The sequence below is a fragment of the Xiphias gladius genome, chromosome 11, assembly GCF_016859285.1.
Source record: "Xiphias gladius isolate SHS-SW01 ecotype Sanya breed wild chromosome 11, ASM1685928v1, whole genome shotgun sequence".
Lineage (NCBI taxonomy): Eukaryota > Metazoa > Chordata > Actinopteri > Istiophoriformes > Xiphiidae > Xiphias > Xiphias gladius.
Genome location: NC_053410.1, coordinates 25,863,058 through 25,889,100, shown reverse-complemented (window position 1 = coordinate 25,889,100; position 26,043 = coordinate 25,863,058). Strand labels below are relative to the sequence as shown.

The 26,043-nt window shown below is 41.0% G+C and overlaps 3 protein-coding genes across 4 annotated transcripts in view; 1 reads left to right on the top strand and 2 right to left on the bottom strand.

Annotated features, from left to right (window-relative positions):
- Window positions 1–13,481, bottom strand: part of piezo1 (piezo-type mechanosensitive ion channel component 1) — a 105,697-nt gene extending 92,216 nt beyond the window's left edge. For both annotated transcript variants that reach the window (XM_040139647.1, XM_040139648.1), the window contains exon 1: window positions 12,980–13,481. In XM_040139647.1, the coding sequence (XP_039995581.1) occupies window positions 12,980–13,043 (64 nt within the window). In that variant the 5' untranslated portion in view covers window positions 13,044–13,481. The remainder of the gene's footprint in view (window positions 1–12,979) is intronic.
- A 2,421-nt stretch (window positions 13,482–15,902) lies between these two features.
- Window positions 15,903–23,044, top strand: cdt1 (chromatin licensing and DNA replication factor 1). Its single transcript, XM_040138309.1, has 10 exons — window positions 15,903–16,548; window positions 17,962–18,090; window positions 18,585–18,886; window positions 19,045–19,239; window positions 20,060–20,205; window positions 20,492–20,592; window positions 20,807–20,995; window positions 21,279–21,452; window positions 21,600–21,801; window positions 22,040–23,044. The coding sequence occupies exons 1-10, from the start codon at window positions 16,084–16,086 to the stop codon at window positions 22,222–22,224; spliced, it is 2,088 nt and encodes a 695-aa protein (XP_039994243.1). The 5' UTR covers window positions 15,903–16,083; the 3' UTR covers window positions 22,225–23,044.
- A 2,157-nt stretch (window positions 23,045–25,201) lies between these two features.
- Window positions 25,202–26,043, bottom strand: part of aprt (adenine phosphoribosyltransferase) — an 8,667-nt gene continuing 7,825 nt past the window's right edge. The window contains exon 5 of the mRNA XM_040139424.1: window positions 25,202–25,685. Within this exon, the coding sequence (XP_039995358.1) occupies window positions 25,546–25,685 (140 nt within the window). The 3' untranslated portion in view covers window positions 25,202–25,545. The remainder of the gene's footprint in view (window positions 25,686–26,043) is intronic.

The window sequence follows — 26,043 nt, the reverse complement described above, 5'->3', positions numbered from 1 at the left end:
AGTCGCTCTGGCTTTTTATACTGTGTGTGTATATGTTGTAGCCTGTGAAAAACTTCACAGACAGTCATAGTCATTAGTTCATACAGCCCATTGTTCTCAAACAGGTGGGGAATGAATCACTTTAAGACTATCCCAACAGATTGCTGCACGATGATGTCATCCCTGAGCTCTCTTTGCATTCAAGAAATAACTAAATGTACTAAAACAAAAGAGGCTTTTTAGGGACTGTTTTAGATGACAGCATTCAGTGCTGCAACAGGAAAATTAAGGAGAAGAATATGAAGGATAGTTCTAGTTAAAGTTAATGTTCTAAAACTAGTATCTTTTTCACACAAGTATTTACCACAGTCTAGGGCTGCTCCAGCGTCCATTACTGGTAGTAAATATTGGAAGCCAGCAGTGCAATCACTTGATCTCAAAAACTGTTTGTTGCTGTCTCAAGTAATTCCCTGAAGATTTCTAGCCTTTTCAGAATAAACAAGTCTAAAAATCTAAAGTTGGCCCTGATGTTGGCACTAGAGGAAAAGGTCAGGAGTCACTAAACAGAAGTGCATTATTACTGGGAAATTATTGTCTCAGGGCCCAAACAGCCTACCTCCAGCTAAATCACCAAAACATTAGGAATAACCACAGCAAATATCATTCAAATCTGTCTAAGATTCTGGTCATACCTCTCAAGCTTTGATGACATATGTAAACTAGAATGGTACTCAGTAAAGGTCATACCTCCAACTAAGGCCATAATTGACGAAAATGTCAAAAAATGCCCTCTCTCTTTTTTTTTTTGCCCCTGGTTCAAGTCCTTTAATACCGAATATCTGCTGATAGCTACAGATGGCCAACAGATTACAGCTACACAGTGCACGGAAAGCCAGGCTGATACTGGCATTTGGAGACAGATACAGTTTCCATCACATGCCAGAACTTGAGAGCAGTTGTTCCCTACTTCATCATACATTATGGCTTCAGTGTGGAGTTTCATTGGAAAAATAGACCAAATGCTGAGAAATTCAGTAAAAAAAAAAAAAGCAATGCAAGAGAAATACAATTTTCCGTCTTTCTTTCAATCTTTCTTCTTCCTTTAATCGTCTTTTGGCCCCACAGGTTTATCATGGGACCCTTGTTTGGGAACCACAACTTTAGAGTCCTGATGCACCTTCACTGAAGTAAAGACAAAGAGGCCGATTTATTGTATCTAAAGTAGCTCTATTCACATCACACACTGATGCACACTGCCATTTAGTTAATTGGTGCTGGCCATGTATTTTTTTAATTGGCCACCCCACAATTCCATGAGGAGTTATAAATGGTTACAGAATTTTAAGAGACTGGGCAGACCAAACAAAGGCTTGATGTGGGATACAGGTATAACTTCTACTGTTCAAACATGCCTAGATCAGACCTGATCCTGCAGATGGACTACCTTAATAAAATTTGATTCTCACAGCTGCACATTATTGTCTTTGACTACAATATCAGTCTCCACACACAGAGCTAGTCTTAAGGAGTTCCACCCTACTGCCCAGTTAATAATCAAACACACCCCAAAATCATGTCTATGGACAGACACGATAACACTGGTCAATAACCACAGCACCTATCTCTCTACAGCACTCTGCACTCTCTGTCCTGTCATGTTCCCTTTGCATGTCTAGTATTCAGGTGCTGAGTATTTCTTTTTATTCAGTGTTTAATGCAAGAGCTGTTATGGCCTGTTTTTTTTCCACATCTCTCTTCACTGGCACATTGTGGTAAGAGATGTTGCAACACTTCATTTCATTGCTCAGATCTCTGTCTCTCTTTTTCTCAGCACATTCACTCTCTTGAGGTCATTTTCTGCAAAGCGCTCCTTGAGTGGCACAGTGTACAAATCAGTAAGTGCTTGATTCAGTCTCCTAAGCTGTCATTGTGCTCTGCGCTGAACAAACCTAAACATGACACCTTTTTGCAAATTTTAATGCACAATTACTCTTGATTTCCAGATAATAAAGAAATTACTAAAAGTGGCATCTGCAGAAGTTAAGGCACATTTTCATTTTTTAAATAATTTATTTATTTATTTCATTTTTATTTATCTATTATTTGTTTTATGGTGTCCAACCATATCAACTTGTATGACTTGAGTACTAACCAGGTCAGGACAGTTTCAGAGCTTATTATGTTTTTCACTGGTGTAAATTTAAATGGTCTTTGCTACTTCTATCAAGTCAGAGCCATACAAGAAGGTAAGTCATCTTAATGGACTCCCAGCAGCCTTTACACAGTGTTTGCACTTCCTGCATGTGCGACTGATTGGTATTTGAGGTATATTTTTAACTAGGATCTAACACACAGGCAGCAGAGTCATACAAAGTGATGCTGAAATCATTGTCTGATAATGAGTTTGTCTCCATCTAGTTCCAAGGATCTTTACCACTTTTATCAAGTCAGAGCCAACTGGGTCAGGTTCAAATCCCAGCTGGAACCCCGCTCAGGCTACCAGAACAAAGGTAGGATCACTCAAGGAATAATACCAGTACTACATGATTACAAGTAGAGGTCTATCAGATCAGACGGACCCAACATGCAAACTGTTCAGGGAGACTTCATATCTAGGTGATAATTACAGGCCACATTGACTGAGTGGGACTTAAAGGGTGTCTCCACCAAATCCCAGGAACATCAACTAACACAATGACAGAAACTGCCACCAATAAAAACAAAAGGAAAAGTATGTATATATCAGTCTGATAGCATTTGTATGATATACAACAATTAATTTATGTTGCATAGATTGCAATATCTATGACAAATGTGGCTCACTCTCCTCTTCTGATTTTCTTGAAGAGAAAGCTGCTGCTCCCTGTTACACACTTCTTCATAGGTTTCCTCTCAGTTCTAATACACAGGCAGCAGAGTCATACAGAATGATGTTAAAATCATTGTCTGATTATGTGTTTGCCTCTGTCTAGTTCCTAGGAAGCATAAACAGTTAGAGGAGGAGTCTTGTCAGGGCAGGATGGAAAAGTCAACAACAGCTTGATTTCTAACGAAAGTCACAACAGTCTGCATCTTCTGTTGCCCAGAAGAATTTACTCAGCAAAACTGTGAATATTGCCAGCAATATAATTGGTTCTCAGCAAGACGGTCTAAGTGATATTTACAGAACTCGTGCCCCCTCAAAAATTGAAAATTTGTTACTTCACCCACAGTGCCCCTTGTTCATTGAGCTTCAGGGCCTTCCATGAGGCCAACGCCTTCAGGCCCCCAGTGGCAAAATTAACAAAACAAGGAATTCTTTCATCCCATCAGCTATTGCTCTATATAACGTATAAGCATGAGTTGTAGCACTGGGGGGCAGGTGGACTGATTCTTGCAAAAGTGAGTCTCTTGTGTGAAACTCTTGTACATGCTGAACACTCAAAACTACTGTTGATGTTGCACAACAGATGATATATATTTTTTGCTGTATTTATAGCAATACTGGTTACTCATACTGACCTTTGCAGCACAGTGCTGTGCAGTGTGTAGTGTTGTGTCTATTCTGTGTGGATTTTGTCTCAGATTGCCCCTTGATTGTCTCTACTTCTTTAGTGGTCTTTTATGCTTTACCGTTCTTTTATTGTTTATATGCCTATTGATTTCCCTCTTGGATAATAAAGTTAAGAAAACAAACACCACAGGGCTGGGATGTATTTATATAATAAGACAAAGAGAGTCTGATGTGATTGTCAGTAACTAACTAACTCCTGGGTATCCCTCTGCCATCCAGGGCAAAAAGATCATAAATAATTACCGGTCTTCCATGCCATGACACATGTCATCGATAGTGACTCACAAAGTGAATGGGAACTAAAAAAAATATTATTAACTTGAGTAATTTCATCAGTCTTACAGTTCTTATTCATTTTGATTATTTCAACTGAAATCACTTAGTTTCGTTACTTCCCGTCCTCTGTGCGGCTCAGCTTAAATGAGAAAAGAGATTTTGCAGATGGATTGATAAATACAAAATATCAGAAAGTGGTGACATATGATGGCAAAAGGACTGCACTTATATAGCGCTTATATATAGCTTTTCTAGTCTTATTGACCACTTAAAGCGCTTTACACTACATGCCACAATCAGGGGCCATTTTGGGGTTCAGTATCTTGCCCAAGGACACTTCGACATGGAGGAGCTGGGGATCGAAATACCGACTTTCCGGTTGGTGAACGACCCGCTCTACCTCCTGTGCCACAGCCGCCCCTGTGGAAACTGGTTTTGCTGTAATTAAATCATATCTGCATATATCAAGTCACCATTGATTCACATTGATTTTCATCAAATCACTTCACAAGTTATCACGTTTGGAGATGCTACTTATAGCTTTTTCAGTTCAAACGCTTTTCCATTTTATCACTGGTGTTTTTTAACCTCAGCGTGTGTTAGGTGGATTTATCTGAATACACATCAGATCTGATCAGAGCCTAAGACTGTAACAGATGTCAACTATACTCTTAAAATTAGACACGTTGTCACTGTAAGGGTGTATCTACATTTAGTTACCCATTAATTGAAAACCAAATTTCCCTTTAATACAATTATTACACACACGCACACACAAACACACACACACACACACACACACACACTGGTAAGAACAGCTAGAACAACACTCCTCCCTAACAGTTAGCCAGCATCTGAACAAGATAACAGATCCATTCATAATGAGGGGAACAGTGGAACTAAGTTACCAGGGCCCCAGCATGAGGGGGGGGGGCCTCATAAAGCCTTCAATTAAGACATCGCTTTAATCTGTAAATTTATGTCACCTATGTAATGTACCTTATCAGCATGATATATAAAATATTACTATTGGCTGGATAAATTGTTTGATGGCCGATTTTTTGTATGTAAAACAATATCAGAGCTTCTAGGTAGCTTACTGACAAATGAAGCAGCATTGTCTTCAGTTGAAATACGGCCACAGACAGTGAATCAGCTGCAGCTCCATCATCAACATTGTTTCATGTTACTGAGGATGTCAGACACAGTGAGCTCATAAGGTGGATACAAAAGGTTATTTCAAGCAGTCATTTTCTGTAGTTTACACTGACAGGAAACTTGAAACAGTAATACCAAGCAGTCTGTTTTACTGTACCCAATTAAGTATTGTGTGTGTGTGTGTGTGTGTGTGTGTGTGTGTGTGTGTGTGTGTGTGTGTGTGTGTGTGTGTATATATATATATATATATATATATATATATATATATATATATATATATATATATATATATATATATATATATATATAAAACAGACAATCTTTCTCAAGTAATTACTTTTAAAACATGATTACTTTACTGTAATGTTTTGATCAGTTTTAGTGGTGGAAATAAACTTTCAGCTGCATTAGAAAAGTTTAAAAACAGACGGAGATATTATTTAACATCACTGAAACCAGTCAATCAGTGTGAGAGTGATAGCAAGGTCTAATCCTGAGTTTTCAGGTATAATACTCAGACTGTCTGTTTTGTATATCTATTGATTGTGCCTTTAGGTTTCTGAAAATGTATTATGTTACTTCTATGTTGCCACAGACTGGACTAGCACTTGTTGGAATCTAATTTACCTCAATTCTGTAAATAAAACATGTTTTCAGTGAGGTCTTGTTTGATTGTCCTTTATTATGAAAGACGGCAATACAGTTATCCTTTCTTAGTTTAGGGGCCAGAGTAAGATGGCTTTCCACCTTTGTCTTATTCAGGGTCAGGGTCTAATAATCACCTGAAAAACTGTGACAGAAATAATTTTGTAAAAGCTCATAGTGAAAGCTACAAAAGTGGCTGAAATATATTGAGGTTTCAATTGTGCAGGCTTTATTAAATGTGATTAAATCACTCCATTACTGATTAGGATGATTACCAATACAGATGCATGGGCTGATTTAGTTATTTGTTCAGGCAAGGCAATGGATGTATACACATACATCCTTGTGTTTCTATCCCAACAAGTCCTCACACAGTGATCTCCATGTTAAAACCGGACATTTTGAAACACCTGTGCCCCCCGACCTCCTATCAACTGACTTTGTCCTCTGCTCCCAACGGAGAAGAGTCATAATTGCTAGAGCCGCTAGAGGGCTTTGTCACTTGAACATAAACATAAATCATTTTAGGGCATTTGCAGAAACTACCGATGCTGTCAATCTTCTTGGGAGGACAGTTTCTTCTAAGCCTATGAGTCTACATCATCGGGTGGTCAACCTCCAATACTCCGTACACCACAGGATGCCTCTGTCCACCTACTATAATCCCACTACTATCATCACACAGATAAATAGAAGAGGTTGTATCTTAAAATATAGGGACACTAAAGGAAAAGTCAGGCGATCACAGGCAATTGCTAATTCCTGTCTAATTAGCGAGGGAAATGCATCTCATTCAACTGACTGCACAGCAGTTGACACAGACTTGAATGAGCTGCTAACTTTCTCTCTGAGTGATCATTTTACAAGTAAATATAGTCGAAATCACAGCAAAGCCACTGTCTTAAACTTAGGTGTATGGTGATTTTGTCAGAGAACATCGCGGTTATAAAATCAGGATTCAAGCAGTGCAGAGCAGCTTGGAAATTGTTTGGAAGTGACACTATTTCATACTAATTTTTCTGCCTGAGGCTTAGGATGTCTGATAATGTTGTGTTAAGGGCCGTGTGTTTTGTGTGTTGTTGAACTTGAAGAAGTTGAAGAACGCTACCCAGTGTGTGCTTAAATGCAGCGCTTAAAACCTCTTGAATCTGCAGAGAAGATTCGGCTTAAAGAGATGAAACCACAATATGCTGTCAACTGGCTGGAAAATATGGATTTCACATTCCTCTTGCTTTTTTGATGAGGATCGCCAGGGCAGTGCCCAGGCATGCTGAGATGTGCTCTTAGCCATGACTGGCAAAATAACAGCAAACATGTCAGAGGTGCTATCATATCCAACCTCTGCTAAAGGTGGCGATTTTACATTCACTTATAATGCAGTAAGTTCTGCCTATCTGTTTTATTCCACACTCCACATTAACTGGAAAAATCTGTGTGGAACTCATCACAACTGAGAGCAGTGAAGCTACATGTGATGAAGTTACAGTCCAAAACAGCTTTTTTGGAATGGAACATTCTCTCTCTCTCTCTCGCAGTTAAGTACACATGGATCAGCTTTCCTGTTTTTGTGGAAAGAAAATGGTCAAACAGACGTTAATAATTTACACTCATTCTTACCTCTCTGTCTCTCTCGCTCTCTCTCTCAAAACACATACACACACACACACACACACACACACAGAGTCTACTTACACATGTTACGATGCTGTTTAAGGTAATTTATGGGTGGTTTGTTGTTTAAAATCAGTGGTCCCTTGTGTGTACATGTTAACACTGACCAAGCTGCAGGGTTCAGTGGCCCCAGTGTTCATTTCCACGGCTTCCATGACAGTAACAACAAACACACCACACATGTACATGATGATAACAGTAGCCTCAGCTCACTGGCAGTGATCAGACAGCAGCTGCAAGAGCAACTGAAAATTCCAAATGTTGAGGGGGAAAGATCACCAATTCTCACTAAGGGACCTATAATATGGATGTTCACAGAAACCAGCCCGTGCAAGTTGAAATTTGGCTGGATGAGGGCACTAAAAGGAAGGTCACCAAAAACTCTAATTGGTCTGTTAACACCAGAAACTACAGTATTATTTGCAGTGTCACTGGAACGTATAATATTGTTCAGGTGTTCCTTCTTTGTAAATGTTAATGTAATTTACATTGTAAATGTAAATGTAAATGTATTTTAATGGAATAAACATAACCGACTGTGGCTCAGGAGGTAGAGTGGGTTGTCCACTAACTGGGTGGTTCGATCCCCAGCTCCTCCAGTCAGAAATAATTACTAGTAATATTAAGCAGTAGCTTAAAGGAAACTACAAACAAGATGGTGGGCCCGAAGAAAGGAAACTCTGAACAAGATGGCAGACTCAAAGATGGCCGCTAGGACCACATGGGCCGCTGTGTTTCTTTGCTTGAGGCCAATCCATATAGGTTAAAGGTGCCCGGTTAACAGAGAGGTTGGTTAGTCACATGCAAGACCTAGTAGTTACTGGATGTACTACAAGTAGTCAGGTGAAACATACTAACATCAACTTAGCAGTGTGGCTATCCAATAACCTAACTCTGAACAGACATAATAATAAAGTTCAGTGGATACATTAAACAAATCAATACATATACATTGAAAAAGTTTAACAGTCCTGTGCTTAGCCGTGCTGTGCTACACTATAGTAGGCCCAGTTAACTTTACGAAGTCCAGGGAGTGGGAAAGGTTCCTTCTGGTGCGCTGCTTTGTTAAATCCAGTGAGCTACAATTGTGCTGGCTGTCAGGCTGCTCAAGACCTCACCAGTTGCTCCTTTGTTCTCCTTACGGACTAAGCCACTTGAGGCTAACTCTGCTTCGTGGCTCCTGTGGCTGGCAAAATCAGTCGGCAGACTTTGTGTCATAGCCCCTGGCACTGAGTTAAACTTGTCTTCTCTGTAGGCCTGCTATGAGCAGGCCTGCAGAGAAGAGAGCTGTGAAGAGAAGATCTGTTGCTGCCCCTGAGGGAGCATTGAAGAGAAAAGAGAACGAGGCAAGGGAGCTAGTCTATACTACTTTTGAGGTAGAATATTTGGATAAAACATGCTAAAACTTGCTTCAGAACAAACAGTAAGCTAATAATATTGCCAGTCATTTCACATGAGTCTATCTTTCCAAGTTGTCCTGTGGTACACAATTGGGTTCCATGCATTTCACATGTCAGAGACATTTTTCTGATCGCTAAAACAGGACTCGAGCAGGACAGCACTGCTGAGACACTGGCCCAAGCAGCCAGTGTCTCAGTAGTGCTTTGAAACATATTCAGAAGTGGAGCGCAGTACAATAGATGACATTCTTTACCGAGGGATGTTTGTGTTGACAACAGATGTCAAGATATGATCTTACAAGATAGAAAAGAGGAGACTTCTCACCCGTGATAATTGTTCAGCTATACACCAGTAGAGTTTTATTTAACAACTTTTGTCCCGTTTCATATTTAAATGACAAATATATTTCCCAGAAAGTCACTTTTGTGGTCAGACAGTCAATCAGTCAATGCTCCATTACAGACAGGCCAGTCAGAGCCTTGGAGCAGATGCTTTCCTGACTCTGATCTCTCCAAACATTGCCATGCTCTCAGCATGCTGGATCAAACCTGTAACAACCTGCAAAAACTCGGGAGGAAAAAGAAGCCAGCACTTAAGTAAATCTGACTAAGCTCTGCAAAGTAAAGAAAAGTTTGTAGTTTGAGTTTAACATCATTAGAAAGTACAGTCAGCAGAACTGCAGCTCATTTTCCTTATGCCGTTGAGATAAAACCCTAAACTCTGCTAATGATGATCATATCCCTGCCTTGCCCTCTGTCTGAACAGAGAAAGAACTTTAACCATCTGCACTCGTCCGTCCTCCTCTCACTGGCTCAATCCCACACACCCCACAGCTCTCACACACCCTGAGTATTTCTCACTGAGCCATGAAGTCTTGTTAAATTGCTTTGGTGTGGACTGGCTCTGACTCACGTGCTTAGCAACGCTCATACATAACACACACACAGACACACACACACACATCGCGATACTGACATTTGATATGAGGGATCCAGGTCTAATTTTCTCTCCCCTGATGCACAAGCTACAGGCTAGAGTACCCTCTGATCTACAGAACAGTAGAAAGCACTTGGCGTCTTTAATGTTTTGGCTGAATGGTGTGTTTGTGTGTGTTGTGTGTGTATACTTGTATGGCTATAGATTGTGAGGACCAGTTTGAGTTTTAGACCTATGGAGTGAGGACATTTTGGGACAATGAGGACACACCTTCAAAGGGCTGTTTTGAGGGTTAAGACTTGGTTTTAACGATTCAGGCTAGAATTAGGTTTAGGATAAGGTTAGAATAAGAGTTGGGGTTAGGCATTCAGTTGTCATGGTTGAGGTTAGGGTAACTGGCTAGGAAATGCATTATGTCAGTGATGGGTCCCAACAAGCCTATGTCCCTGGACCACCTTTTATCTGTTTGCTTCTGTCCTACTCTCTGTGCCCACATATACAGTAATTTAATACAGTAGAATTCCCCATTAAGCTGTTCTGATTTACATGTTTTTCTGTTTCTGTTGTCAGACAACGGAACAAGTATGACATAGTGACTGAAAAGCAGCCCAATAAGACTTCATGTTAACCAGCAGCCACTTCCAAGCCATTTCCAAGCTGCTGCTTTGCACTGCTAAAATCCTGATTTTAAAACCAAGGGGCGTCGTCTGACAAAATCACCATACACCTAAGTGTGTAATTTTATCACTCAGTCAGTCAGTCAGTCAGTCAGTCAGTTACGGACATTCAGGGTTATAGGCCAGGCCCTGCTGCTGCGTTCCAGCTAAAAAGGATGGTTTTGTTTGTGTGTGGGAGGTGGTATCTTTATTTATTGGCATATTTCACTTCCTTTGACTCAGTAGAAACTCATGTGAACTGCTGACAGAAGCAGTGCAAGTTCTAGCTACTGACATCCTGTCAGGAGACACACACACACACACACACACACACACACACACACACACACACACACACAAGCTCTCTGTCTCTCCCTCATCCACACATACACACAAAATATGGAGCCTTTCCTAACAAAAACCCCCAGCAATATCAATAGGCTCCCTACAAAAAGATTGGGTCATATTGAAACATATTTTTCACAAGTTTGTGTAGAGATAGAGATAAGCCCAAAGCCAATCAGCTTAAACTGCCTGTGTTTTTAATAGAAACTATGCTCTATGTTTTCTGTGTGTTTAACCGGTGCAGCAATACAGCATAGGTTACAGCTATCCTGCTCCAGAGCAGCTTACGAGATTGGATAAAATAATTTAAACACTCTGGCTATTGACCAGTCAAATCTCTAGAAAATAGAGTTATCATTTGTACAGGATCCTGAATTGTTATGAAGTTACAGTACAGATATCAGAAACTTTTGTAGCAGAACCATTTGTTCACTTCAAACATGACTTCAAACTTCTGGAAAAAAGTTGACCTCGTTTATACTGAACATATTTATTGTTGCATATTAGAAAATGGTGATGAATCACTTTTTTTTCCAAACAGGATTCCTAAAAGTGAGTCATACAATAAACAGAGCAGTTTTTCCAGAGTCGGTACATTAAAAACTGACAAACTGCTATGCTAGGGAAATAGCTTCCATACTGAAAATAACATATATAGCAAGTCATTTTCACTGGAAGTGAAAAGAATTGCTCAACACCATCCCCACCACTTCCCATTAGTCACTGTTGGGTGTGTCGATACTTGCCACCATAGCATGCATTGCTTTTAAGCAAGGATTATGTATAGAAATAATCCCCAATTCATTTTTGTTTGTCTGTATGATATTGGAGGGTAAGGTAACACTAAAGAGGTATCCCCCAAATGGCAATAATCGTCTTTTCTTCCACAGAAATATTTCCACAATTTATTAAGACAAAATTTCCAGGACCACTACTACATCCCTTTTTCTTTGTTAGTTTAGTAGTCACACCTTATTGGTGTAGCTCGGATTATTGTTATTACTCCTAATAGCTGCCATTTCTCACTGGAATTCCATGTGTCTTGTCGCCTGGCTCAAGCCGTCAGTTGTTCAATAATGCGTGCCTTGTCATAAAATGAGTCACAATACTTCTAAAGGTGGAAAATATCCATATAAAAGCTACATTTTGCCACAAGGTTGCGTGCACAAAAATTGCTGTGGATGGGAAACAAGTCCACAAAGTGGTGACGGGGTCAACCTTGCTGCCAATTTGCCCCAGTGGCCAACTGTGGCCTGGCAACAGCGTAATCCCTGCATCCTGGAAAGCCTTTCCTGATCCACCATGATAATAATGTATAGAATATAACTCAAGCATAACACAAGGTCAGTTATTGACCTTACTGACATTTTGTCAGCCCTTCCCACATCAAATGAATGCGGAACAAATTTCAGTAAGTCTGCATTATTAATGCAGTCATTATAGGATAATGAATACATTCAACTAGAAAAGCTAAAGACGGGTACCAGTGTACGGCCAAAAAAAAAAGAAAAAAGAAAAAGACAAAAGGATGGAGGAAAGATCCTGTCATTACTAAGATCCCGATGTTCAACCTGAAACCATTTAAGCATCTGGCTGAGAATACCACAAAAGAAGTCTAAGGTATTTAGTGAAGCTGACAGGGTGGCAGGTCAAATGTTCCAGGACATACACTGAACAACATTCCGTGCACCGGACCCACAGCTTCTAAACAGTTTCCCTTTAAACCGACACTGATAACATCCTGGAGTGCCCACATTTCAGCTACTAACCTGTAGAGCTCCACATGCATCGCGGCTAACACTATCTAGTTGTCTACGCCGAACCTATCAGTCGGTTTAGGACTTCTTTGCTCATCAGCTAACGCGTACGCGTGACAGAAAAACAACTTATAGCGACTTAAATGAGTTTGGAGTCATACTCCATCCGGCTAATATTCCAAATCCGCACCCGGGGATGAACGATTCAATTTCATTTCTTTCCACCGCTTCGCCCGCTCCCACTATCGCATTTCACAACGTTGCACCACGGGAGGGGACACCGACACCTATTCCAATCAGGACCGAGATTCTCCACGACCCCAAGTTCCCGTGTACATGTACTGGTGTCGAGGACATATGGAATCCCGAACGCCCTCTCCGCTCTCGTTGTCTCGGCTTCTATCGCTTCAGTAACCAGACACCAAAGACGTGCTATAGAAAGTTGTTAGAAGCTGATGCGACGTTTTTACAGTTTTCCCTCCAGCTGCCTCAGCAGTCACCACCCAGTGTGTTACGACTCGTAGAGCTCACGTCAACAGATTGAAGTTGGAAATCCAAAACTTTGTGACATGTTTTTTTTTTTTTTAATGCAAGTGAATTACCTGTTAAGAGCACGGCGGGGAGCAGAAAGCTGTAGAAGAGCCAGACAACCACCTGAAGATCCATGTCAGTGCTACCGCCTACTCACTCCCCGATGATCAACGATATGTCAATAACTACCATAGACTACCATATAACTCAGACGGCTCCATTGGGGTTTGTTGATTGACAGAGGGATGAAGAGGTTGTAATCTCCCATCGAAAAGATAAAAAAAAAAAAAAAAAAACTTTACTGGAAAATCTTGAGGTTCAATCTGAAGTTTTCGATTAGTCGATTGTATTGATCTTCCCGTGTGTTTATAGCCCCGCTCCCTGCGCAGCAGCACATCGACTTGTTTCAGTGGGGCTATCGCTGAGGAAGAGAGGTTTTGTTGCATGTGTTCCTCCGAAGGGGGCCCAGTCTGAAGTAACAGTGTTGGAGGTGGAAAATGTGATTCACAGGCGAGTCTCTCTGAAGGGCGTTCATAGAGGAGCTTTTCTCCACCGGCCCCGCCGCCGCCGCCGCTTCTGCCTCCCTGCTGGAAATAGCTTATGAAACTTAACTTCCAACTCGACTGTGCTAGCAATGCGACTCCGCCGCGCCGCGCCGCTCCGCGACACGTGTTTGTTTGGAAAGTTTTGGCGTGATGAGTGTGCTCAGTCAAGGATTGCATTGGAAAAACAGTCAAAGGGGTTATTACGGCGCTGTTATGGCATGTGTTTCAAACTGCTTTGCTTGCTTAACGATTCGCATTTCCGACACAACCGAAACAATCGCTACTTTCTTGAAGCATGATACGTCTCCTCCAGGCGACACCAGGATAAATGGAATTGTGCGTGTCAGTGGCGCCCCCTAGCGTACAAGTAAACACTGTAGAACATGGAGCTGGTGAAGGTGTCAGTCTGAAAAGTGGCCCAAGTCCAGGGGCTCCTCTCTGGCGTGTGATCCCCGAAGTTACGTTTACTTGTCTTGGATTGCTGTTTGTGGAGGATTTTTAGAGACCCGTGCGATTGAAAGTATACACTACTTTACAAAATAAGTCTGAAAACGTTAACATAATATGGTAAAGGAGATGCATCTTTTCCTTTTTTATCCTTTAAATCTTCTGGTGACCCCTCAGATTTTTCTTGGGACCCCTTCATCGCCAGGTTGGGAACCACTGCCCTTCACTTCTTTAGTGAAAGCAGTGGAAAATTTTCAACTAAGTCTCGCATGAAAGACTGAAGTACAATTTAATCTTGAGAACAATCACTTCTTCTACATCTTAAATGCCCCATAAGCCTTTCACATTGATGATCAGTGTGTATAAGGTAGGCGAGTAAATCGCTATAAGTGGTGAAGACTCTGGTTTTAATCCTGTTACTTTCTCCGTGCTCTCATATACTTAAAGTGCCCATCCCTTAAGTCTACACACCAAGATGAAAGAGGAGGGACCCTGAGTTCATGTCAAGTGGTGTACGCATACATAGATTAAGAGATAATTAACAGAGCACTCATTAGAATTAGGATGTTTCTGTGCTAATGAGCAAGTAGTATCTTCGTGATCCAATTAGGTAATCTGGTTAAGGGAAATTTAACATATATCAAAGTATCATAATATGCTATTATCATTTATTCTTTTATTATTTGTTTTGAAATTAGAATCTAATATGTAAAATAACTATACTTTTTTTTTTTTTTTTGCCTTTAAGGGACATTTGATTTGCAAACAGAATTCCAGACACATGTAACCGAGGACCAGCCAAGGACACAACAGTCGAAAAACTCACAGTGGTGTATACAAAGGGCAAATAATAAAAAGTCAAGAGCTTGTTGGCAGCTTGTTGTCACTGAAGATACCTGCAGAGGCTCTGTCTCTAGGCCATTGATCATGAATTGTGAGGGCAGGTAATGATTATCATAAATGATTAATCATGACCTTAAATTTTTCTGATACATTCAGTTTCAACCTAGAGTTATTACACTGGGACAGTATTCATTTCAAATTTCATGTTAAACTTTAATAAAATAAATACATTTGTAGTCTGTTTTGAGATACTTTGAAATTAAATGACCTCAAATTGTTTTTAAGATTTTTAGTGAAATATAGGTAAATTAAAATATAATAACATCAACAACATTTGACTACAATATTCTCAGATGGAGAGGCTGATTTATTTGATGAAGTGGAAACTTTAATTTGCATTCAGGGCCAATTCATTCATGTTTTTATGTTTGCTTTAGATAACTTTAACACTTTCTAGAATGAGTCAACCCTCTCTTATATCTCCCGAGATGGTTCAAAATGCAACAGCTTAGATTACAGGGGTTTATGCCACCAAATCACATTCTAAAGCCTGATGTGCATGAGTTGGTAAACTCCCTGTGCAATGACTCTCCTCTGTGTCGGGAGATAGGACTCCTCAGACTCCTCCTAACAAGATAGACTCAACTCTCAACTGGACTTTCATTTATTACAGTATCCATCACATCTTTCAAGGAGCCTGCTGTCTGTATGTACAGTTACCATATTTATTACACATAATACTCTGTATTATGCGTGAATTCAGTGTACAGGTATTTCTGTTTAACATCCATGGACAATCCTGCACCTTACTGTAAAACTTTTTTTTCTTAGAATACAGACCTGACTGGCACTTATGTACAGTGTATTACAGTATATTCCTTTCTATTTATCTACTTTTTTTTACACTAGGATATTAAGAGAAGGATGGGTCCGTCTCGCCGAAGAAACACGTATTTCAGAATAAAATAATCAAAAAATCAATCAGTCAAAGATACAATTAAACCAGCAATAGGATTGATCTTTACTGGCATTGTCTATGTCGTTTAATCTGAAAACAAGTGTGACTTTTAAAAGTGGTCTATTTATCAACACGCTCGATCGTTCTTTTATTATCCTAGCACGTGGCCAGGAAGGGGTGTGGCTTTGTTGATTTCGCGCGAAAGTTCTTTTTTTGTTCCGGTGAAGGGTGAACATTTCCGGAGATCTGGCTACGAGGGACAATATTTATATCTTTACCGACTTCGGTTTGTGGTAGACTGGTGCAAGTTTCCACTTTGCGACTTCCTGCGCCCACCTCAAGCAGCAGCAGCAGCAGCAGCAGCAGCAGCAACAACATCAACATGTCCCAGGCTCGGCTTACCGATTTCTTTTCCCAGAGAAAGAGAGGTATCACCGGTCCGGTCAAGCCAGCCAAGCAGCGCAGCCGCGGCTCCCGGGGGATCAGCACCGGCGTTAGCAGCACACGGTCAAGATCCGCTGAAAACAACGACGCTTTCCTTTGTTCGTCCTCTGTCCACGAAGAGTTCGTCCGAGTTATCGACGAGGCAGCGGGGCTAAAAGATGGAGAGTCTGCTGTCAGCAGCACCGCAAAAGTTTCCCCCGCCAGTCCCCGGACACCAAAGCGGACCTCGGCTGGCGCAGAGTTTGACCTCGGGGCAGCCGTGCAATCAGCCACCGCCGACCACAGCACGGCCAAGAAGAGACGGCAAGCGGAGGGCGTTAAAGGCGCTAAAGCTAACATCCCGGACAAAACAACAAGGAGGACGGCCAGAAAGAAATTGGTCCTCCCTCAAGACGCACCAAAGGTAATGTTTTTGTTCTGTTCTGGGGGAATTCAGTTTGTGACACACTCCTCCATCTCCGAGAGAAATGTCTGTTACCCCCCCCCTACCTGTGCCTCGCGCAGGTAAGAGTTTAAAAGCTTCTCTTCATTGTTTGATGCAAGCAAAGATGGCAGCTAGTTTGCATACATAACTCTAAGTGTTACTAAGAACGTACTCCGCCAAGGCCAGTGTCAAAGCACATACACCAGACTTGTGATTGGAAAAAAGAATACAGATTCATAGTAAATTATCCGGATCTGCCCCAAAATGTAATGGGTTCTTGCGTAGCCCATTCCCATTCCTCAACCAAGTTCGGTGCAAATCGGTGCAGTACTTTTTGGGTAATCCTCCTGACAAAACAAACAGACCCGGGTTATTACACAGTCTCCTTGGCGAAGATAATTACATATACAGTGGCAAGAAAAAGTGAATTATAAACCCTTTGGAATGACCTGGTTTGCATTAACTAGTCATAAAATGTTATAAAATATAAATTATAGACAAATACAGTGTATAAGCTAATACAAATAATATGAAAAATACAAACAGTTTTAATCTTTGGTGTCTGTATTTAACAAATCCACTAAACATTCACAATGCTGGTGGAAAAGTTAAATGAATCTGCGGATTTAATAACTGGTCGAATCTCCTCTTGCAGCAAAAACCTCAAACAAGCAATTCTGGTAGCTGCTGATCCGACCTGCACAATGTTCAGGAGGAATTTTGGGTTATTCTTCCTACAAAACTGCTTCAGCTCAGCCATATTGTTAGAATGCCTGGTGTTAACTAAATCATCTCCATTTATAGACAGTTTGTCTTACAGTGGACTGCTGATCTCGGAAATTAATTTATAAACCTTTCCAGATTTATGCAAATCAACAATTTTTGATGGTACGTCTTCTGATGTTTTTGTTAGGCATGGTTTACATAAGCAGATACTTCTGGTGCCCAGCAAGTGTTTGAGGGTTTTGTTTTTTGTTTTTTTCTTCTTTAAATCAAATCAACCTGTAACCTACTCCTTCAATCTGGTTTCATTGCTTGGACTCCAGGTTTGATAACTCATCACTCGGGGAAGCTTTTGTAGATGTCATTAGATGAGGGGTTCACTTACTTTTTCCAACCAACACTGGGAATGATTGAATGATGTATTCAATATGGACAAGAACAATGCAAGAGCAATGATTTTTGTTTTACTGGTTGAAAAAGATTGTGTTTTTTCGTAATTGTAATTTTGATGAAGATCTGACCATATTTAAGACAAATTTATATGTAAATGCAGATGATTCAAAAGGGTTCACTTACCTTTTTCTTGCCACTATATACCGTCACATTGTATATGCGTAACACTCATGACCATGAAGTTTGAGTAAAATGTCTTCTGTTGTGTATCTCCAGGCTGCAGCCAGGCTCCCGTCCAGTGAGGTGATCCAGCAGCCCTTAGCTCCAGCAGCCCCTGTGTCTGGACAGAATGCCGAGAAGCACGTGGAAGTCATCAGCAAGAATACTGGAGGACAGGCCAGCGGGGTAATGCACTGTGTTCAGACTGTCTGAAGAACATACTTCACTAGCCTGCAGTCATTACGCTGTGGTGCTCTGGGCTACCTTGTGACAGAGCCAAGCAGCATGTTGTGGTCACCTGCAGTGCTTCAACATGATATGACTGTGGAAAGTCAAAATTTTGATACTGATCTAGTGTACGCAATTCAGCCGATGTGTTGAGAGTTGTTCTGTATTTTTCATATTGTTAACAAGTCCGATGAAAAACACCAAACCATTGATGTGTTAGTCCAAACAGCTCCATTGATGTGTTTGTAATAGTTTTTGGACAAAATAGAGCTCCGTGGCACAGGGAAATAAGAAATATCAGGCTTTTATACATACACAATATTTGTTAGTAGAATACATTAATTCCTTATTTGGCTCTGTACATGGGATTAGTTGACAACAAGAAGTATTGCCACACTTACCCTTAAAAAAAGGCCTGAATTCATCAGCATGTCATTCCACCTTTCTACCAGGCTCCGTTCAAAGAGGACATTGCAGCCCTCAAGTCCCGCCTTCAGTGGATCAAGAAACATGCAGAGGAAATAATCAGCACTGCTTCAGTTTCCACATCCTCCTCTTCCTCCTCTCCAGCTGGTCCTGCACCCAGAAATACTAACCCCGCTGTCCCCAAAACCACCATGCCCCCCACCTCTGATGCTAAGGCCCTCAAGCACACTGTAGTACGAGCCAAAGAGCTCGCAGCTAGAGCTCAGAGGAGGAACGAGGAGAGAGATGCTGAAAAGAGCAAGCAGAGTGAGGTGCAAATCCAGGACAGGTGAGCATGTACACACATGTATGGAGCCAAAAAAACTTTTCAAACAATACCAATCTGTACTATGCAGATGGCACATTAGATTTTCCATTACAGTACGTACTGCTTATTAAGTCCAAAGCAGAATTAAATTTTTTTTTTTCCCCTTTCTTGTCCCTCAGCACTGAGCAGCCAGCATACCAGCGGTACCACACCCTTGCCCAAGTGGCTCCCCCAGGCCTCTCCCTGCCTTACCAGTACAAGGTGCTGGCAGAGATGTTCAGGAGCATGGACACTGTGGTTGCCATGCTGCACAACCGCTGTGAGACAGCCACGTTTGCCAAAGTCAAACAGGGAGTTCAGGACATGTTGCACAAGTAGGTGGAAGGATGTATTTTCTGGGTGTACTCTTCAGATTTAAATGAGGATGAGTGTTTCTTTCAAGTTAAAATCAGTGCAGTCCATATTTGAGTCAAAAGGAATCAGCGTTCACACTAGGCAAATAAAATGGTTAAAGCTAGAATTAAATTTGGGTTCAAATAATATAATTGTATTTGATATATCTGCTACAGAAAATGCTATATATTTATTATAGTTATACTAGTTACATCCCTATATTGTGGACCTTTCTTGATTACATGCTTGACATAAAGTCAGTAATGTAATCTGTATTTAATAAAGTGCCTTTTTTGGGAGCATTCATTCAGTGTGCAGGATTTTTTTTTTGCTTTTGAGATAGGGGTACTGTGGCTCAGGAGTTAGAGCGGGTCGTCCAGTAACAGGAAGGTCGGTGGTTTGATCCCCGGCTCGTCCAGTCTATATGTCGAAGTGTCCTTGGTCAAGATATTGAACCCCAAATTATCCCTGATGTATCATCGGTGTGTGTGTGTGTGTGTGTGTGTGTGTGTGTGTGTGTGTGGAAAGCGCTGTATGCATAGAAAAAGCGCTGTATGTGTGTGTGAACGAGTGAATGTGGCATGTAGCTCTTTGATACTCTGGGATGGAACCTACCACACATTCCTCATTTAGTGGCAGTAAAAACTGTTGCTGCCATATGCCTGTTAAAACTCCCTTTAGCACCCTTTTCTATTTCATCACCACACTGACCCACTACACCTGGATTTGATGACATCCTGGAGGTTCAGACTGGCTGTCAGACCACAAGAGCTAATTTTTGCCTCTTTATTCCCCTTGCAGGCGGTTTGAGGAGAGCCATGTGGGTCAGATAAAGACAGTGTTTCCTGAGGCCTTCACATTCAGACAGGAGAAGAACATCCCAACCTTCAACAACAGCATTAAGAAGGGCAACTACCAGCTCACTGTGGAGCCCATCATTCTCTCTGGTTAGAACACACTTTTCACAGTCTTCAAACATACAGTTTCTTCTGCTCAAAATATATTACATTTTTGCTTATATCAGTATTTATTACAGCTTGGATCAGTTCAACTTGAATCAGCAAATAAAAAGGAAATGTGTAAACTGTCTAATTGCAAGTCCGCTTTATAGGTGCTTTTGATAAGGTATCCACTACCTTTGTGTTCATTTATTTATGTGTGTGTGTGTGTGTGTGTGTGTGTGTGTGTGTGTGTGTGTGTGTGTGTGTGTGTGTGTGTGTGTGTCCTCCTCAGACCAGACTGAAGCACGTCCTGTCCTGTCAGCCTCTCGTCTCCTAGAGAGAAGACACGTATTCCACATGAACCTAGTCTCCATCGTCAAACAGCACCACAAGGTCAGCAGCTGCTCCAGTACTGCTTTCATTTGGTTTCATATAGTGAGAGGCACAACTAGACTCAAGCAGTAAATACGTGGCACAGTCCCAAGTCTTAAAGAATATATTTCAGTGGTAGGAGCTGAGGTTGTTGTTTCCATTGACACGTGGGGAAAATGTTTGGTTTCTGGTTGAAAAGTTCTAACTACTCTTCAAACCACCTCTCTGTCTGCAGGGGTTCCTGTCTTCATTGGTTCCTCCAGTGTCTGTTCCAGAAGACAAACTGACCCGCTGGCACCCTCGCTTTAATGTGGACAGTGTGCCAGGCATCCAAACTAGTCTGCTGCCTCATCCTCCTCACACTGAGAAACTGGCCACAGCTCAGGAGGTGCTGGACAAGGCCCGCTCACTCATCACACCCAAGGTACTGTGTCATTTGGTGGTTGTTCTGAAATTTTGTCAAATTTCTCTTACATACAATGTCAAAGTGATGGTGAAAAATTAAGATCAATAATGTATAATCAGTGCTTAATAAAATGAAAACTGATGCTTTATTCTGTAGGGTCTACTTTTTATAATTGTTAGAAATTCACCACGTTAATATGTGGAGGTTCAGGAGTTTTGAGAGAACCAACTATACCAGTATAAGTGTACTCTGCACTGTTCTGTCTAGGTCAAATGGATTTGTTCTTTTGTCCTGTGTTCAGATGGAGAAGGCTCTGGTTTCTCTGGCTCTGAAGACAGAAGATAAAGCTGCAGAGAGTAAAGAGCCAACATCTCCACAGATCCCAACAGTCCCCCAAACATCAGTTCCATCAGCTGCCCCTGCACCTCAGGTCCCAACTGCCCTGAAAGGAGTGTCTCAGTCCCTGCTGGACAGGGTAGGTGTTGCTGGGGTGGGTAGTGGGTAACTTGACTGTGCTTTATGGGCATTATTAGGATGGTTGAATTAGTCTTCCTCCATCAGAAATCTATGTTGTGATTTATCATACCTTTGTGTTGCTTTGGGTGATTTCTTGGTTTTCAAGATTCGGGCAAAGGAAGCCCAGAAGCTCCAGGCAGCCATGACTCGAAACCCCACCCAAGAGGAGCGCCTGCTGATGATGTCACGGCTTGGAGAGCTGGCAAGGATTGTCCGGAATGTTTTTGTTGCAGAAAAGAAACCGGCTTTAATAATGGACGTGGCCTGTAACAGGATGGTGGCCAGCTACAGGTCTGCTCTCAGCACAGGTAGGTTCAAACAACAGGACAGCCGGATGAGAATTGTGGAATTAGCATAGAACCAAACTCCATACAGTGTTCTCTGTACAATTTTATTAACAAAGTAGGCAAGTAAAAAAAGCAAACAGAATTTTACCATAGCTTTCATTATTATTTTGTAGTAGGAAAGTTGTTCTCTGTTTTTCCAATAACATCATTCAGCAAAGAACTTTTATCTGAATAGCTGGTCTTCCTCTCTAATGAACAGGTGAAATGGAGAAACATATCCGTCTGCTGGCAGAACTGGCTCCTGATTGGCTGACTATTCATCCAATCCGGAAGGACTTCTACCTTAAGCTGAACAAGAACATGGAGCTGAGCATTGTTCTGGACAAACTGAGCAGAAGACTGAGAGAGGAGGAGAGAGGAGAAGAGACTTCACATTCAGACTGAAGGGACAAAATGATGACTGAGTTATGTGGTGGCTTTTCACAGGGAACTGTTCACCGTCCTTGGGTCCCTGCTGTGTGGGCTTCAGTGAATTTCACTGGTTTGTTGGTTTCAGATATCTGTATCTGACATTTTCACCACAGTGTGTTTTGTGGTATGACCCAGTCAAACTGATCTAGGCACAGCTTCACAACACCAGTATGTCCCAATATCCTGGGGCCACATAGTACTGACCACTTAGTCCGGGTATTCCCTCTATCCTCCTGTGTTGTCAACAGGTTGTTTTAACCACATAGTTATAGTTTTTTTTGTTTTGTTTGTTTTTGGTTTTTTTTTTCTTTTCTTTTCTATCAATGAAAGTGTTATTATTGGTGCACACAGATCTGGTTCCAATCTTTGTAGTGATCCATTTTCTACATTGTAGAACTGATGAGTTCTTTTTTTTTTCTTTTTTTTTTAAAGTCACTTTGATAATGTTTAATGTTCTGACAAGCATTTGTCAGAACTGTTTCCAATATTTTACTGTGAATGCAATTTATCAAATAGACCAAAGTCTGTAAAACAAAGGCAATAATTGTATAAATTGTTTGAAAGTGATGGTAAACTATTTCTGTCAAGATTACACACTATAAAGAAAGGAGAAAATGGGGGTATCATGGGTGATAGGAAGGGAAAAGCTTTGATCACTAATCGCATCTTGTCATGCAGAAAGTTGTGGTTTGTTTTACCAGACTGGGGTTTCTGCCACAACCACAGTACAACGGAGGTGACTGGAATTTAATTTCTGGTACTTGCAGCAATTAAACAAATAATTTTAACAGCAGTCTGTCTCACTTCATTCCAATTTTCAAGTCAAATACAAATGGGGTGGCTATTCTGGTTGGGGGCTTCCAACTGCAGTACTTTTTGAGTACTGAATGTAATGCGTCTGTAGCATTGATGATCAAAAACTAAGTAGCCAAAGTTGGCATAGAACTTAAGTCTTGTTTACTTATACTTTAATCACATATCTCATTACCTAATCAAAAGAACAAATTACATCTTATTGAATAACATATTATTCATGGCTTATTGCTGAGCTATTCACTGTTATTAAATTTACAACTTTACACATCGAGTTCAGTTTACAAGTCATGGTTAGTATTGATGCTGTCTATTAAAAAAGCTGCATGTCTCTACCACCTAGATTGGTTCCTACCAGCTCTCTATAATTGTAACTCGGGTTTTCCGGTATCGCGAAGCTGGCTCACTTTTATTCGGGGCAGCTCACCATGGTAACGAGCGGTTTAGGGCTAACATGGTCCAAAGCAGGTTAACTTCAGAGGATCAGAAGCTCGAGTACTGACCAATCACATCACTGAGCCCTAACTCTCAAAGGATCCTGACAGGGACAAATTATAAGGAGCAAAAGATATTTTTATAGATCAGTAGAATCATTTTGTTCTTCCGGGCTTTACATGTGTCTCACTGATTTAACTGTCTTCCATCACAGCAACTCAGAATAACATGAGATATGTATAAAAATGGCAGTAATCCCTAAACGGTTAATGCAATATTTTTTGTTACACCCCTTGAATTAAAGAAAGTCAACCACATCTTGATGGCTTTGTTTCAAACCCATTGTGGCGGTGTAAATAGGCAAATTTACGAAAACTGGGGGACCGTCTTAATGCTTTTGAACCTAACTGTATGTTCCAACTACACGGGTTGGTCCGCTACGCCTCTCACTGTCTTGCAATCCCAGACTGGTCCCCAGCCCATCGGGGATGTATCGGTTGTTCTTGCCGATCATCTGCGTGGCAGGTTACCTGGGGAAAACCCGCCGAGAAGGAAGCACCTGTCCTTCCAGGAAAGCAGGGTTCGTGTCATGAGCAGCCTTAAACCTCTGTCGCTTTTCAGATGGAGGAGAAAAGAGTTGAACCGGCGCTGTAGGGGACAAGCTCTTGGCGGGGCCAGAGGGATCACCACTGATGCTGCCGCCATCAACTTCCGTGGTTTTCTGGAAGTGATTCAAGACGCTCCCTAAACTGTCTAGCCTCCGGGGAGTGAAACATGCTGTCATAGCAATGGAATCGAAGTGGAGACCAAGGAAATTCACCTTTTGCAGAGGTTAGAGAGTATAATATCCCACCAAACCTCAAATCAACTTTGTTTTAACAAGTTCAACGAGGCCTTTTGGCTCCTAGCATTTCCCAGGCTCCAGACATGTTTTCAAGTTAATGCTTATTTAGAAATAACAGAGCGCCGCATACCCGGCATCCCCATTTTGCACCAGACCCCGTTTCACAGCACCCTATGATTGTGTGGTTGGTTGATAACAGCTTCAACCATCTTTGCGTTGACAGTACAAGAAGTTAGAAGAGAAGCGCTACCTCTTCAACGCAGACCGGAAGCTACAGTGACTTGCTATCGGAAAGTGACAAGTGGGTCCGGCAGGGGTGCTAACTTCAGTAGTAGAAAATAAGTGATAGAAGTAGACCGGTAGGCAAACTGTTTTTCGCGCCAATGTTGGCTACGTAGCAATAGCAAAACTTACAAAGAACTCCTTTAAAACCTAAAAAGAGATGCTATGCAACTTTTGCTGTGCAGTGGCCACTATGGTAGCACACAAGTGTGGTAGATGCTAAAATCTAGAAGATGTGGCACACGTTGAAACGATTCACAGAGTGAGGAAACTTACTCAGTGGTGTCGGTTACACAGCAACATAGCCAACATTGGCCACTGGTCATACCTCAGTAATACTGGCAGCAAAATCCCTGAGTGTATTGAACTGAGCAAGAATGTTTTATTGCTCATAAATTCAACTTTTCATTCAGGGGGAGAATATGTTATTTCTTTAGAAATATTTGATGTATTGTTGTGGCCGTTTATATCAATTCGTTTTGTCTGTAAAGTACAGAATGTAATTTTGACCAGGGGTGCTCAAACTTTTACATGTCACTGTATAAATACATATGAAGTATACACTCAACACTGAGAATGTAATTTCCTTTATTGTTTTATTTAATTTATTAAAATCAATGTTTTCTGGTTCAAAAACAAAAACAAACAAAAAAAACCATATGGCTTTAAATAGAACAATCCAGCTGAATTACCACAACAAATAAGACAACCTGAGCTTTTATTGGTATTTGCCCCTAACTTTAATTTGGCCTTTTACTGTATTGAAAGGCATCACTGCTATTTTTTCCCCACCACCTGTATGTTATTAAATAGTTCAAATAGTGGAATCATTGAATGAATAATGAAATATTTATAAATCAGTATTGGATGAATTGCAAAACTGTACATTTGAAATAACAATGTTGCAGCTCCAGTGTACCTCAGTACTGAAGAAGGGAGAACACACTGTGTGGTTTCAGTTTATCAATGCCGTTCAGCTCTTTGAGCTCAATGACCACCATGCAGTCCAGAATATCAGCCTTCTGCTTACTAATCAGCTGACAGGCTGCATACAGGGTCCCTAAAACACACACACATACATCTGAATGACACTTACACACTTATACAATACAAGATTGTTCATACTGTGACCCAAGAAATAACTTTTTATGTGTCTTTGAATTATTAAGCTAAAGAGCTTCCATGACGCTAAAATGGTCTGGTCAGGCCGAAAACGGGAGGGAAAAAACATTCTAACGTCTGCCTTCATCATGGACTCTGCAAAAAAAAAAAAAAAAAAAAAAGAAAAAATTCCTGACAAAATCCTTCAGTGACCTAACCCAACACTTTCACCGACACCAGACTTTATTTCACACCACTTACACATCTTTAAAATGAAAAGAATATATTTGAAAGTACTTAGGAAACATTTAAGCCGG